Genomic DNA, 14,634 nt, shown 5'->3' on the forward strand with positions numbered 1-14,634 from the left:
TTGTGGTGATTCACTGGGGTCTCAGATTTCATCTGCTTCCCACTCTGCAGTCTTGTGAAGACTGAAGGGGCTAGTGGTTGGCTGGTGCATGTGTGAGCTTCCTGGGGCATGGGGGAAGCCAGGGGGAGACCTAGGGCAGGTACGGCCTTCTGTGGACCAAGGAGAAGACTCTTGCATCTGGTAGTAATTTTTTTTTTTTACCTTTTGTCCATTAGGTTGAAGTTCAAGTTTAAACGTGGTAGTCTTCCTCCGACCATGCCTCTGGAATTCATAGGCTGCATCGGCGGATGTGATGAAACCCTGAGGGAGATCTTGGACCTAAGGTTTTCACGGGGCGCCCCCAGAGCTGGCCCACCAGCCAGCCAGCCCTCTGGCTACCTGCAGGCTGGCCGGTCTTCAAACAGAACAGACAGCAGTCAACACAGCCACCCCCAGCCTCCTGGTGCCAGGCAGACCAGGCCTTTGAAGGCTCTGGCCCAAAATCAACCTCCACCTGTTGCTGCTGGTGAAAGCAACTCCGTGGTCTGCAACTGTGGCCAGGAAGCCCTGCTGCTCACTGTTCGGAAGGAAGGTCCCAACCAGGGCCGGCAGTTCTATAAGTGCCAGGGTGGCAGCTGCAGTTTCTTCCTGTGGGCCAACAGCAGCCACCCAGAAACAGGAGGGCCTCCTTCCTCCTCAACAAGACACCCCACTATCTCAGAGAACCGCCCACATGGGTTTACTAGCCCTGGTGATGACTCTGGTGGTGGCACATCCTGCCTATGTAGTCAGGCCACTGTCACACGGACTGTGCAAAAGGACGGGCCCAACAAGGGCCGCCAGTTCCACACATGTGCCAAGCCAAGAGAGCAGCAGTGTGGCTTCTTCCAGTGGGTAGACGAGAACATGGCCCCAGGTGAGGAGCTCGCCCTTTGCCACAGCAGCACTACAGGGAGCAGCTCCAGGGCTGGGCAGGGTGGGGTGTGCACAGCTCTGCCTCAGACCCAGGGCAGGCTGAGGCGGTGGTGGGAGTATGAGGACCACTGGGTCGTCTTGCTCCTTCGTCTTCTCACTCACTCCCTTCCAGCAAGGTGGTGAATGGCACCATCTTCATTCCAAATAAAACAGTAGCTACCATGAGTCTCATAGCTTGCTGTGTGCCCAGCACTATGCTGAGTAGGCTGTGCTAAGATTGGCGTCTTCCATTGTCACCAGGTAAGCATGTGATCACAATTTTACAAATGAGGAAGGCGAGGCCCCAGCAAACAATGTGACTACTCAGGTGTCACAGCAGCAACACAGCCCTGAAAGACTGGAAAGTAGGTGGGGCTGATCCCACAGCCCCATGCTCCGGTAGCCTTTGTAAACCCTAAGAAACCGTTATCATCAGCCTCATTTGTTCAGATGGAGAAACTAGTCCTTAGGATGTCTAGGAACCTACTTGGGTCTGGCACCTGGACATTGGATCAAGGTAGATAATATATTGAAGGCACTTCTGCCCTAGTACACAGCAGAAGCTTAGTTAAATATCTGAGAATGACCAAAAGGCCTAGTGGGAGCTTTGGCACACAGAGCTGGTTCCAAAACCCACCTGTCTAACCTTGAACAAATGACTTGGCCTCTCAGTCTCAGTTTCCTTGGTAAGATGGGAACCTGCCTATCTTTATTGCAGTCCCTATTTTATAAAGGAGTTTAGTCTCAGACTGTGGTTCTAACACACGTGTCCTCAGCCCTACATGTACAGGAAGAACCCAGCAGGTCCGGTGCAAGCACAGGGCTGGTGGCCAGGGCTGGAGGGACCCAGGGACAGCCACTGCTGTGACAGCCTCATCAGGAGTGGGTGGGGAGTAGTTCAGGTGTACAAGGGCCCTCGCCTCCCCAGTGAAGCAAAGTAGTGTGCGGCCTCCAGGCCAGCTGAGCAGTTACCCTGGACAGTCAGGCAATAACACTGAGAGGCCTGGGTAAAGAGTGGATAGATCCAGAACTCAGGTTTCTTTGCATGGAAGATGGGAAGTGGGTTGTTGGTTCCAGGCCCATTTGTCTTTGCCTCCTCACCGCACAACCTCAGGCCAGCTGCTTGCGCAGTTTCCGCTTCAGTACCAAGTGTGTACAAAGTGACACAGGGCCCTCACCAGGACAGTGAGAGGGAGCCGAGGCCTTCAAGAGCACAGGGTTCAGGCAGTGACACTGTGTTGGTGCAGAGTGAGGGGAGCCTGTCCTCTGGGGTGAGGGGGGTGACTACTCTCCTTTAGAGGACACCCTGTACTTCCTTCCACTTATGTATGTCTTTCTGAACTTAGAGTTCCTCTGACTCTTCCCACAGGGACTTTGGGCGCTCCACCCTGGCCGGGAGGCAGAGAAAAAACCCATGGACTGGAACCCAGAAGCAAAAGAGCCCGGACCAGTTCCTTAGACCCCGGGTCCATGGCCAAGAAACTGCGGAAATGCAGTCTTTGCCACCAGCCTGGGCACACCCGTCCCTTCTGCCCTCAGAACAGATGAGGGCAGGTTAGCGGGAAAAGGGCCACTTCCTCAGACCCACCCCCATTGTCTTAAGAACAAGCTGTGTTCGCAAGGACCAGGCAGTCCTTCCCTGGCCCACAGGTGTGGGGGAATGGGGTTGCTTTCTGTATCTGGCCTGCCTGTGTTAAGGAGCCAAGATCCAGAGTGTTCTCTCAAGAATTCCTCCTCTGTTGGACATTGGCCCTCTGCCCAGGACTCAGGAGTGACCGTGGCCACTGCTGAGAAGTCACAGAAGCTGCTCCCTGAGATCCCACAGGGGCTGTTGCTGTGAATGCCATGGAGAAGCAGGGAGCTAGAGCACTTAGCAGTGGAGTGGTGCGTCCTGCAGCTGTGGCCTCGGGGGCTTCCTCTGCCTCCGTGAGAGACCTGCACTCCCGGCGCAGGCTTGGAGCAGCCAGGAAGGGGCTTCTCCACACAACCTGAGAAAGGAGGGTGGGATGCAAGGAATTGGCTCTTCTTCCAAACTTATGTCTACAGAAGGTTTCTTTCTCTTTATCAAGAACCTGCTGTGGCCAGGATGCTCCCAGCTCATGTGCCTCAATAAAGCAGTTTTCCCTTTGTGCATATGATGCAGTGTCTGTGGATGGTGGCAGGAGCAGAGGGTATACACACCAGCCAGTGTCCAAGGACCCCTTGGCAGCCCCTGGCCCTCATGATGTCCCTTCCTAGTCCCTGCCCTTCTTCCCTGTCTGAGTGGCAAATGATAAGCCCAGCTGCTCACAGTCCTACAAACACCCACACCTCCAGAGGTTGCCACATTCCTCGCTTGCCTTTACTTTGTGAATAGTACATAACCATGTTGGCTGTGTTGTCTGGTTAGAAGGTAAGCAGAAACGGGTGAGTTGCCCAGTCACGTCGCTGGCTGGTGAACAGATGAACTTACCTGAGGTCTTGGGACTCTTGGCCCCATATCTTTCAGTTAAACCACTGGCTGTGCTCTGGCTGGATGGCAGGGGGTGGATTCTTCTCACTGGAGATGTCTGGAATTGCTCCTGGAGCACCTCATCAGTGAGTGTGGAGCCTGGTCTTGCATTCATGGGGTTTTAGGCTCCCCTCAACCCTGGAAACCACCAGTGCACTTCCTGCTTCTGGTTTTATCCATTCCGAACATTTCATGTAAATGGGATCATACAGGATGTCAGCTGTGTCTGGCATCTTTCACTCAACCTAGTATTTTGCAAGGCTCATCCACGATAGAAGCATTGGTCATTCCTTTCCAGGACAATGATACTCCATGTGTGGGTGGACTCCATTAAGTTCATTCCTCAGTAGATGGACTTTGGGGTGTTGATTACCTTTGGCTATCACGAGTAGTGCCTCTGCACACTTGCATGCAGAAGTGTTTGAACACCTATTCTCAGTTCTTTCCAGTATGTGTAGGAGTGCAGTTGTGGGTCATACACTAATTCTGTTTAGTCACCAAACAACTTTCCATAGCAGCTACACCATTTTACATTCCCATCAATGCAGGAGGGTTCTGTTTCTCCACATTCTCACAGTTTTTTATTAGATCACGGCCACCCTAGTGTGTGTGAAGGGAAATCTTGCTGTGGTTTTGACTTGCATTTTCTAAATGATCACTGGCATTGAACATCTTGTTATGTGTTCGTTGGCCATTGTATATCTTTGGACAATTATCTGTTCAAGTTTTTTGCCCACTTTCAAATATGTTGTTTGTTGCTGAGTTGTAGGAGTTTTTTATAAATTCTGGGTACTAGATGCATTTGTGGGTTATAATCTTTCTACAGGTAGCTTCCCCTGTGTGTCAAGACCAGTAACTGCTGGGCTGGACAGCCCCAAAGGACATGCCAGCTCAGGTCCTGATGACCCACCAACACCAGCCTTGTCTTCCCCACTGCACCCAAGTGGCCTCATCGTGGCGCGCAGCGTTAGTCGCCTGGAGGCTCCTTGGTGGAAGGTGTCAGGCCCAATCGCAGTGCAGTCTTCATGAACAAGAGCCTGTGAGGGAATTTCCCACGTCTTTGGGTGGCTCGCTCAGGCCAGCAGCACTCAGCACACTAAGTTGATTCTCTGATGGTGACCGGAAGGGTTTGAACCCCATCTCCTATGGCCTGCACAATGCAGGATAGTAAAATGACCCCCGCTTACTTACTAAGCCCAGCCCTAGCTGTGACTAAGAATTAGGCCACATAATTGCCCCCTCCCCATGTTTCTCAAGCCTCTCAGCTTTCCTGCCAGGGACATGGGGACTCTGATGAGTAAATGCCTTCCCTGGCAGCAGCTAAGTGGGGACTGAAACAGTCTGCCTTCACGTCTACACCTCTGAGCCCTTGGAGCACCCACATCATTCTCCATGCTGAGGAGAGCCACCTGCTGTCCCTCAGAGAAGGGGAAGCCTGGCTTTTGCTTCAGACATCCCTGTGGCACCTCTGCCCACCCCAGTCTGGAAAACAGCAAGAGCTGCTGTCCCACGCAGCTGCTGCTGCTTGAGGGAAACTGTCTCTGATGCTTCCTGCTCCTGGAGCAGCTGGAAGCAGAAAACAGGCCCCGTTCTCCCCATAGCCAGCCACTCCGAGCACAGGTCCAGTGCCCAGCAGCACTGCATTGACATCAGGCGCCAGCCCTGGGACACTGGGAGGACAACCTGCTACCCTTCGGGGTGAATTCACAGCTGTCTTTCCTTCTGGGGCCTGTTGCAGCCCAGAACCCAGGGTTCCTGACTAGAATACAAAGATGGCACAGGGTCAATTAGCAAACCAGTGCCTTGCCACTCACTCCCAGTGGCCATCCCTTCTAGGGACATGTGTACACTCACTCCATCCCTGCCTCATTCACTCTGGGAGGTAGTGCTGGGGGTGGCTTGAGAGTTTGGCCTTCCTGCCAGCTGGCCCCAGCCAATGAAACTGTGCTGTCTTGGAAAATTGGCAGCAGCACAAAGATGATCCAAAACACCATTCTCAGCCATTTGTGTTGGCCTTTGTAAGACACCCTGGGTCTCACCCACTACACCCTTAGCTACCTCACTGAATTAGATACACCAGATTGTAATGTTACTGGGATTTTTAAAAAATTATTTTTTGCCCTGGCTAGTGTGGCTCAGTGGATTGAGCGCTGGACTGCAAAGCAAAGGTGCTCAGTCTGGTCTAGGCACATGCCTGGTTGGGGTGTTTAAAAATGAACAGGTAAAGCCTTAAAAAAAACAAAAGATTTTATTTTTAGAGAGGACAAGGAAGAGAGAATAGAGGGAGAGAAACATCAATGTGTGGTTGCCTCTTGCACACTCCCAACCAGGGACCTGGCCCGCAACCCAGACCTGTGCGCTGACTGGGAATCGAACCAGTGACCTTTCAGTTTGGGGGATGATGTCCAACCCAGTGAGCCACACCAGTCAGGGCAAGTTTTTTTTTAGCCTATTTTTCTGATTAGAAAAAAATACATGTACTTTTGAAAAATGCAAATGCGTCATGTACCAGGCTGGTGGCCCCTTGTTTTAGAACAGAAGAGAGGTGGAACAATAGCCCGGGACTGTGGGCTTCAGGCTGCGCTGTGCCTGATCCTGACCTGGGCCCAGCACTCTTCCCATACCTGGAGGAGGGAATGAATGCTTAATGCTAGAGCCCCTGCAGGTTACCTGTCTGTTCTCTGGGACTCCGAGCCTGGCCTCTTGGCCGGCTAGGTCCCAGGTCTTAAGGGGAAAGGCCTGTTTGGAACCAAAAGTCAGGAAGTGCTTTCCTTGTGTGGTTTGCACGCTAGCTCAGAGGCAGTTATTCTGGAGGTAGATTCTGGCTCATTTAGGTCCTCAAACCAGGTGGCTCCTTAGCTAACCCTGAATTGGTTCCATTTTTCCTCAGTGTGCACCAGGGCACAGGCATCACTAGTGGGAGTAGGAACTGCACTTCCATTTTCCACTCAGAGTAGGACGATGTCATAAGATGAGAAGGCAGGATGCGGTGGTGAGTGCCTGGTGCGTGCCTGGTGGAGAGGTGGGCCACACACATTTCCCTGTCAAATGCAGCCTCTTTTCCCTTTCTGCTCCATTGGGTAAGCCACAGCTCAGGGCTTTGGAAAGGGTGGTTTTTCTGGCCTGCTGGCTGAAGTCCTTTCAGAATGCAGTTTGGCCAGATTTCTCAGAATCTGAACTGTGTTTGAGTGCTTTCCATTCCCAGGAATTCCTTAATGAGAAAGCTTGGGTACAAAGACTCTGTTCAGGCCTTAAGACTGAAACAACTGGGCAGATCCACTGTGGGATGACCAGCACTGCCCCTTAACAGAATATCGTGCAGCTAAGTTTTCTCACTTAGCAGCTAAGTATTCTCACTTAGCAGCTAAGTATTTCTGAGGAGACATTCTTATGAGTGAATTTACAAAAACAGTGTGATCTCTGGTAAGAAGTGTTCTTGAGCTATGTGGGTTCTGTTTTAAATTTTTAAGTCCCCGTTTGCCATGTTTGTGGTGGTCATTATTTTATCGGCTCTGGCATTCCTTTAATTCTGAGCCGGTGACATCGCTGCGGCACCAGTCGTCACAACTCCAGGCCTTGGGTCACTCGGTAAAGTTAAACCAAGGGCGCAGATTGACAGGTTTTGGCACCACAGCTGAAGGGTCTCAGTATTAACATGTTTAGACCTTGGGCTGAGACGGCACCTAGGTCAGAGCTGGAACCATCCCGTGTCCAAAGAGAATGGACCAGAGCAGCAGTGCTGGCACAGGCCAGGGCTGAGCTTAGCTCCTCCCACACAGAGTCCTAGCAAAATGGTGACTGGTTTCATTTCTCCGGCTAGGAACTGAAGTCCCAGGTATTAACCATATACCAATACTGTGACCACAAACACCTAATTTCTCTACCATTTCATCCATCCCAGTTTTTTTCTTACTGAAATTATGGTGTGTGAGGGGAAGTTCAGAACCACTGAAAGCATGAGGCCTGCCCAGATGGGGCCATATGTGGAGTTTGGTCATCTAGGTCATCTAAGAGGGCCTCTGGACCAGGCTCACCGTCCTGGCCCACCGCCCCAGCCACACCCAGGCCAGCCTTCCCCAGGCCGCCGGTTGTCCTGAGGAGCACAGCCACCGACAGGAACAGGCTGGGCAGCAGAGGGCCCCTTGTGCTTGGGCTCTGTGCTATTGGGCCAGCAAGTCTCTCTGGTTAGGGGGAGCCACCCCACTTCAGGCCAGGCTCTGTACTAACACTCCCACCAGCAATTACTCCTCACAACCATCCTAGGAAATGGGTGTCACATAATCCCCACTCTACAGGAGAATCCCAAAGCACGACTTCTGACTCCAGCCTGTTCCCTTGCCAGCCCTTGGCTGCCTATGTACCAGCTCCTGAGACAAGTTACCTGAATGTCCCTCAGCTGAGCTGGTCTCCTGCCCTTTGACCCTGGCCAGAGCCTGAGTGCAGTCCTCCTGCTGTCTAAGTGCTGCAGAGGCCTCATGACTTCCAGAGGCAGCCTAGGATCCTGCAGCCAGAGGTGCACACAAGCATCTGTCCCATGTGACATCCCCTTGGATGAAGGAGCACTCTAATCCTGTGCTCACTCCTTGTCATGTAATCACAGTTGGAAGGAGGGTGGTCACCTTAGGAAGTACAATGGATAGAAAGGGGACAAGCAAGTGGGAACGGTGCAGCTGTGGTGCCCACGCCCCAAGTACACATGGTCTCGTTTGTCATGTGGGGACAAAGGAAATAAGCCCAACTTTGGCTTCTTTTGGGACACTGATGTACTTGCCTCTCCGTGTTTTCGGGGGAGGTTGTCCTCCACTGGTGAGGCCACGAGGAGAAACAAGGAAGGTGAAGTAATCACATTTCTCTAATGATATTAGCTGAAAGGCTTGAGGCAGTTCTAGCCATCCCAGAAATCACAGGGGTTTTGAACTAAAAAATTCAGGAAAGAAACAAAACCCTAGTTGGTTCCTATTACAAAAGCAAGACATCACACTAGGACTCTTGTAATCTTCTCCCTCCAGATAACCTCTACCTGTTAAATTGTGCTACCTTCAGGTGGGTCCTGAGACCCTCTGACAAGTTTCCAGAACTCCAAAGGGCTGCTCATGAGAGCTCAGCATGAGTCACACGAATCCTTGTGAATCATTGCTTTTATTCTTGTTCACATTCTTGGAGGCACAGGTCTGCTTCAGCAGGAAGGATACCGAAGATAGGAGGAATACCTGGGAGGGGAGGCAGACCCTCCCTTTCCTATTCCCCACCTTGACAGGCTTCAGTGAGAACACAGGCATCAGCTGAGGGCAGTCATTTGGGCACTGGGGAGGCCAGCCTACACACCAGCCTCTGCTCTCTCGCCGGGCCCACCAGTGGCTAGCGGGACACCCTTGGCTCTGGGCAAGGCAGGCAGCACAGAACCTCGGCTCCTCCAGTGGGGAAGAGGCTCTCCCAGGGGCCTCCACTGCTCAAAGAGGAAGCTCACCTGGTGCTCAAAGGCATGAGGCGGGCAGCTCATCAGGCTAAGCTCCCACTCCAGAATGGAGAAGAGCTCAACAAGCAAACTAGGCCACAGATAACAGTGGAAAACCCCAGGCTCTAAGCCAGCCAAAGCCACGTCCTGCAGGCACCAGGTGACACTGCCCATGGGGGTAAACAACACACGGTGTTTACCATCCTACTCCAGAGGCCTAGAGATGCCTGGAGCTGGCACCCAAGCAAAGCACCAAACTCACCCTCTCAACAGAAAAACAGCTGGCCTTATCTACTGCCTAGAACAGCAGAAGCCATTTCCTGTCAGCGGATTCACTGCTGGTGACAATGGACCAAACCCAAGTCCGGGGTCAGTCCATAAGACCAAGGGGGAGTGTGTGAGAGGCTGGCATTCCAGGCTGCCTGTGAGGCGCCACAGCCATGCTCAGGTGACAGCAACCCAAGCTCTCTGAACTTAGAAGTTCCAGTGACTGTTGCCTATGCACATGCTAACCCTGCAGGCTTAGGTAATGCACCCTCTTTTATCCTGGCAAAAAGCAAAAAAACTGGCCTCCAAATCCCTGGAAGAGAGGAGCGTGCAGCTCACCAGCATCAGAACACGTGCTGCCGGCCGTCCCACCCATCTACAGCAGCCCCTCCGGGGCCTGCAGGCCGAAGTATAGTGCGTAACCCATGTCATCAATCTCCTGCGGGCGCAGGCTGTCGAAGAGGTTCACCGCGGGGTTGAAATGGCAGGGTAGGCTGGCCTGCTCTAGGCTGCCGATGAGCAGCTCCACTGCCTGCAGGAAGCGTGCACCCAAGGCCTCTTCAGCCCAGTTCACATCCTCCTCTCCTAGACGGAGAACCACCTGGGTCAGGTGGCCCCGGCTCAGCTGCCGCAGGGCCGGATGGCCTTGGCAGACACTACAAAGCAGCAGCAACAGCCGACGGCGGGTCCCCAAATCACCGTCATCCAAAGCTCGAAGCCTGGCAGCTTCTGCCAGGTACAAGTCCTGTAGCCAGAAGTTCCCAGCCAGCCCTTCCAGGGGCCAAGCCAGAAGGAGCCGATCCTCCGTATCAGCCCCAGTGACCACTAGGAGCACAGCAACAGTGAACTCCAGGCGCTCATGCTGGACCTCAAGCCGCAGCTCCTCTGAGGCCATGTTGGGCTGGATCAAGCATCCGAGAAGGCTGCCAATAGCTGGCCAGTTGACGGAGGCAGCCAGGGCCTTGCGGAGCAGTTCCAGCAGGACACGGGAAGAGAGATAGCCTCCCACCAAAAAGCGGTCCCAGGGGCTACTTCCACGGGGGCAGAATTCAAGCTGAGTCCTGCGCACAGCCCAGCAGCGAGGGTCCCTGGCCACAGTGTCCACGCCAGGCACTAGCCTCCACAGGCCTGGCTCCAGCACCAGAGGCACCAGGAGACGCACGTGGTCAGCAGCCCCTGCCTGCAGACCATCATAAAGTGGTCCCCCAGGTACAAGTGCCCCAAAAGGTAGTTCTGGGAACTTGCTCTGCAAGTAGGCCTGCAGCTCCAGGGCAATGTCACCAGCCAACTGTTTGGCCAGAGCCACATGAGACACTGGGATGCTCACACGGTCTCGCTCGTATGCCAACAGCCTTTCCTGGAACGTCAGACACAGTGGTGCTGGCGAGCTACGCTGAGGAGCCGGCTGAGGGTCAGCATCTGCGGGCCCCTCTGCAGAGTGAAAGGCCAGGGGACATGTCAGAAGCCCTGTGATGAGCCAAGAGAATGCTACAAAACTACTAGCTGTGTGTCGGCCCTGGGTTTCATTCTCCTCACCCATAAAATGGCCACCTGAGAAGGCACTTAGCTCAGGTCCTCGCACATGCACAGTGGTCTGGTAACAAATTCTCTGGAGCCAAAACAGCTTCATGCAGAGTGGGGAGTTGGGTCCTGGACCTCAGTTTCCCCCTCTGAGGCCCCCCACCGTCTTAAGGCTACTGCCCTGCTCTGGTACCAACCCCAAAGTCCACATGTCCCAGTGGTTGGCGGGAGGGCGGAAAAACATACCATTAAACATGCAGAGAGCCCACAGCCCTGCGGCAGGAGCATCTCGCACAGGTCATAGTCAGTCAGCAGCAGAGCCTGGGCTGCATGCATCTCATCAGTGTGACTACCAAAGGGGCACCCACCCAGGTTAGAGGAGGAGGGGTGCCATTCACCTGGGGCAAAGAGTGAGGGGGCCGAGAGAAGCACAGGATGGCTGAGTGCAGCAGGTGAGGACCGGGGCTGTTGGCATGGCGTGCCCTTGAGCAGGCTCAGTTCCTTCCAACTGTCTTCCAGGCATGTGGCATCTCCCTTGATGTCATCCTCGTCCTGAGGGCTGGTAGCCCTGTCAATGAGCTGCAGGCAGCAGGGTACAGGTCAGAGTGTCTGAAGCCCGGACATCATGGCAAAGCCCCGGGGCAAAGCAAACAAGGTTTCTGGGTGACAGCCTTGAGCAGCCCCCACCCCACCTCCCAGGGCCCCACCCCAGGCCCCAGCCCTGTGATCCTCTTTGGGAAGCCACAAGTGTTAACTGGCCCAGCACGGCCTTACCCGCTTCACAGCCAGGGTGGCAATACCCAGCACGGCAGCCCCGCTCACACCCAGCACCAGGCGGGCATTAGCCAGGAGGAAGTCCACAGCGCTGCCCCACACGTCGTCATCATGCCGCTTCCCCCGTTTCTGGGAGAACTCTGCCATGTCTGTCTGCCTGAAAGAGAGCCAGGGTGCAGAGACCACAGAGTCTGGGGGGAGCCAGGCTGACAGCAGGGCACGTGTGAGTGGGCATTCTGGTTGCCATCCTGCTGTGGTCGCTGACTCAAGCCCACCAGGGGTTCATGAGAGTCTCATGACAAAGAAGCTGCTTGCAGGGTTTCTTGTGAGGGGAAGGGGAATTGCCTGTGCCCCCTTTCCCAAATCTGCAAACTGCCCCCCACACACAGGTGTGCTCACACAGAAAGGTCAGGGAAGGGGCCCATTTCCCCAACCCTATCCTCCAGGATTCCTAACATCACCAAAAGACCTGCGAGGAGGGCCTTATCATAATCTCAAGTTTACAGAGAAACAGGCTGCTGAGGCACACAGTGAACAGTGGGTGCTTGGATCCACGCTGCGAAGCCTCCAGGCTCTCGCCCACCCCGGGAGTCCCTGGAGGCTGCCTCATCCTGGTTCTTAACCAGGGCTAGGCACAGCAGGAGGGAACAAGGTCCAGTGAAAACCACAACTTGCGGCCCTAAAGAGACTGCCCTAGGGGGCCTCTCAGACCTTTGGGGGATCTCAGTGAAGCCATAATTACCTCCAAATTTTGCCAGGGTAGCCCCCAAAGGCAGAGATATCAAAGCAAAGGACAGGCCTAGGGAGATGGGCCCGCTGCCCAGGGGCAGGGGCTGCCTGTCAGTGGGTATGTGCCAGTCAAGGCCAAAGGCCCTGCTGTGCGGGCAGCAAGTAAAGTAACTCTACACTGCTAAGGCTCCAACACAGGACTGGACCAGTGCCTAGGGACGGGGCCTCTCTGCGCCTTTGGTCTTGAGACAATGGGAATGGGAAGCTGTCAGCTGCAGGGAGCCCAAGCAATAGAGAAGGGAAGCTGAAGGCCTGGAGCCCAGCCACCTGCTCACCTGTAAAGTGGCGCAGACAGCAGGGAAGAAGGGTTAGAAGTGAGAAGTCTAGAAGTTGGGCAGCAGAGGCAGAGACCTCTCCCAGGGCTCTATCCACCAGGCCCCAGCCTCAGGTTCTTCCAGAGGGACTCCTACCCTTAGGCCCTGAGAGCTGAGGGTGAAGGTGACTAAGGGGGAAGCCCACAAGACCAGCCAGGCACCAGGCAGAACTGTCTTTTCCAGGGCCAATGACCCTGAGCTCAGAGCCAGCTCTGAGGGCACCAAGGACATCTGCCCTCCCTGTTCGGCTGTGGGTGCTCAGGACTGTTGCCAGGTGAGGAGATGTCTGGAACAGCTGAAGTCTGACTCACTTGGGACCTCAGCCCCAGCCCCAATCCCCCATGCCCCCAGACTAAAAATCAGGCTCTAGGGCCTGGGTTGGTCAAAGGCTGACGGGGTGCCCACCACGGCCCAACAACTGCTATCCGCCTCCAGAGGAACCAGGAGTATGTTTTACAAACTGTAAAGCGCTTTCAATACCCGCCGCCTGTCTAACCTGGGACTCAAGAGAGTCCCTGGCGCGGTCACGCAGGCCCCAACCCACAGCTTTCCAACTCTGGGAAGGGGGAAAAGGAGCGGATGGTTAAAAATAAACCGACTCTGCGCAGCCGGGCCCTACAACGCCCAGGGATGCCACCTGTCTACCCCCTCCTCTGCCAAACCCAGGGTCGGGGCCCCCGCAGTAGTTCCTGGGGGCCTGTCAAGGCCCGAGTCACAAGGCTTCGTGCCCGGGGAGGGCGCGGAGGCTCTGAAAAACTAAGCGATGTACCCAATATGGGATTCGAACTCCAGCTTTCAGGTCCAAAGCCGTTGCCTCATTCGCCGCCCGGCCCCCGGCCCCGGTGGAGGCCACGCCCCCCGACCTGCGTCCTAGGCACGCTCTACGCCGGAGAATGGGTGGCCCTGGACGGGTCCCGGCGCTTTGGTCGTACCTGCGTCGAGGCTTCAGCGCAGCGACCAGCAGACGCAGCGGGTCTCCTCGGGTCCCAAATCCAGACGGGTCCCTGCCTGAGAATGGAATGTGAAGAACTCAGGACCCGAATGTTTTGCGGCTGCTGACTCCGAAAAGCATGCAGACGGGCAGGAGCTGCCTCCAATGAGAGCGCTCAACCCCGCGTCCTCGCTCCAAAATACTACACTATTCAGCCTGTGGCAAAGCAAGCCACGCCCCCTACCGAGCTGCGCGCTTCCTTGGGGGCGGGACTTTCTGAAGCACACCGAAGTTAAAGGTACAGGATTGTGTTCCGAGCCGGCGGCTAGGCAGTGTGGTGCCAGTTCATCAGTTTGCGGAATGAGCTGCCCCCGGAACCTGTTGTGTCGCGTGTGCACTTGTAATATGAGCCTCTGGTGTGGAGAAAGGGGTCTGAGCCCACGTTACTTCCAAGGGCTCGGCAGACTGACGCACCACGCACCGCGCTGCCGTCTGTGAGGCTGACCCTTTAGGTCACCTCTGCGAGAGTGCCTTGGAGACTGTTTAGTCTTATCTATAGGCCCCGGGGCCGGAAACCTACCCCTGCCGCCGGCTCCATGTGACCTCGTGCGGCCCCTTCTCCACCCGGGCCTCAATTTTCTCTCTTTGAAATGGGAACACCAAAACCCATCGCCCCTGAGAAGGATGGTTGTGCATATACCCTATGGTTTATTTGGCATTTATTTCTTGGGGGCCTACTATGTGCCGGTCGGGGGTGGTGCGGCAAGTAAACAAACTGACAGTGTATGTGTGGAGGTGGGGGACGTTGGCTCGAAGCTGGAATAGTAGCGTGAGTGCCGGCTGTGTGCTTTGAGCTACGCCCGCGTTTGTTCATTTGTTTCTGGCGACGACCTCAGGAAGCATTTCACAGATGAGCGCACAGGCCGAGAGCAGCCCTGGGCTTGCCCAGAGCTCTAGGACCGAGGGCTCGGCCCAGGCATCCTACTCCCAGTGGGCGCCACGCAGCGTCCTGCGTGCGGATAGAGACTCCCGGGGAGGGCAGCTGCGTCCCCGGGCCTGGGCTCCAGCACCAGGGAGGCAACTTCGGCGGCAGCAGCAGTGCTGGAGACGGGTGCTGCAGAGCCCGGGGTGCACCACTGCCCGGGGCGCGCGGGGACTT

General features: G+C 55.1%; 2 protein-coding genes across 5 annotated transcripts in view; one reads left to right on the forward strand and one right to left on the reverse strand.

Moving 5' to 3' along the window:
* TOP3A (DNA topoisomerase III alpha) overlaps window positions 1–3,066 on the forward strand; it is a 31,174-nt gene extending 28,108 nt beyond the window's left edge. Inside the window, exons 18-19 of one of the 3 annotated variants that reach the window (XM_045824114.1) lie at window positions 216–895; window positions 2,303–3,066. In XM_045824114.1, the coding sequence (XP_045680070.1) occupies window positions 216–895; window positions 2,303–2,481 (859 nt within the window). In that variant the 3' untranslated portion in view covers window positions 2,482–3,066. Of the gene's footprint in view, window positions 1–215; window positions 1,451–2,302 lie in introns of those variants that run through there. The other 2 variants (XM_045824113.1, XM_045824115.1) reach the window with 2 other exon arrangements.
* A 5,478-nt stretch (window positions 3,067–8,544) lies between these two features.
* On the reverse strand, window positions 8,545–14,193 carry MIEF2 (mitochondrial elongation factor 2). 2 transcript variants are annotated; one of them, XM_045824302.1, is made up of 4 exons: window positions 13,477–14,193; window positions 11,442–11,598; window positions 11,066–11,246; window positions 8,545–10,577 (listed from the first exon to the last, which is right to left on the reverse strand). In XM_045824302.1, exons 2-4 carry the CDS (start codon window positions 11,586–11,588, stop codon window positions 9,523–9,525), a joined length of 1,383 nt encoding a protein of 460 aa, XP_045680258.1. In that variant the 5' UTR covers window positions 11,589–11,598; window positions 13,477–14,193; the 3' UTR covers window positions 8,545–9,522. The 2 variants fall into 2 exon arrangements, with proteins under 2 accessions (XP_045680258.1, XP_045680259.1); XM_045824303.1 differs by lacking the exon at window positions 13,477–14,193 and adding an exon at window positions 13,314–13,397.
* Between the last annotated feature and the right edge of the window lie 441 nt (window positions 14,194–14,634).

Source organism: Phyllostomus hastatus, unplaced genomic scaffold (genome assembly GCF_019186645.2).
Source record: "Phyllostomus hastatus isolate PE091 unplaced genomic scaffold, TTU_PhHast_1.1 phas_scaffold_55, whole genome shotgun sequence".
NCBI lineage: Eukaryota > Metazoa > Chordata > Mammalia > Chiroptera > Phyllostomidae > Phyllostomus > Phyllostomus hastatus.

Bases quoted from the DNA above. Each gene is read 5' to 3' on its own strand.
- MIEF2 (XM_045824302.1), bottom strand. From the start codon at position 11,588: ATGGCAGAGTTCTCCCAGAAACGGGGGAAGCGGCATGATGACGACGTG. The intron at 11,247-11,441 runs GTAAGGCCGTGC...TGCTGCCTGCAG, and splicing joins CCACCCTGGCTGTGAAGCGG to CTCATTGACAGGGCTACCAG. The intron at 10,578-11,065 runs GTGAATGGCACC...TTCACTCTGCAG, and splicing joins CCCCTCACTCTTTGCCCCAG to AGGGGCCCGCAGATGCTGAC.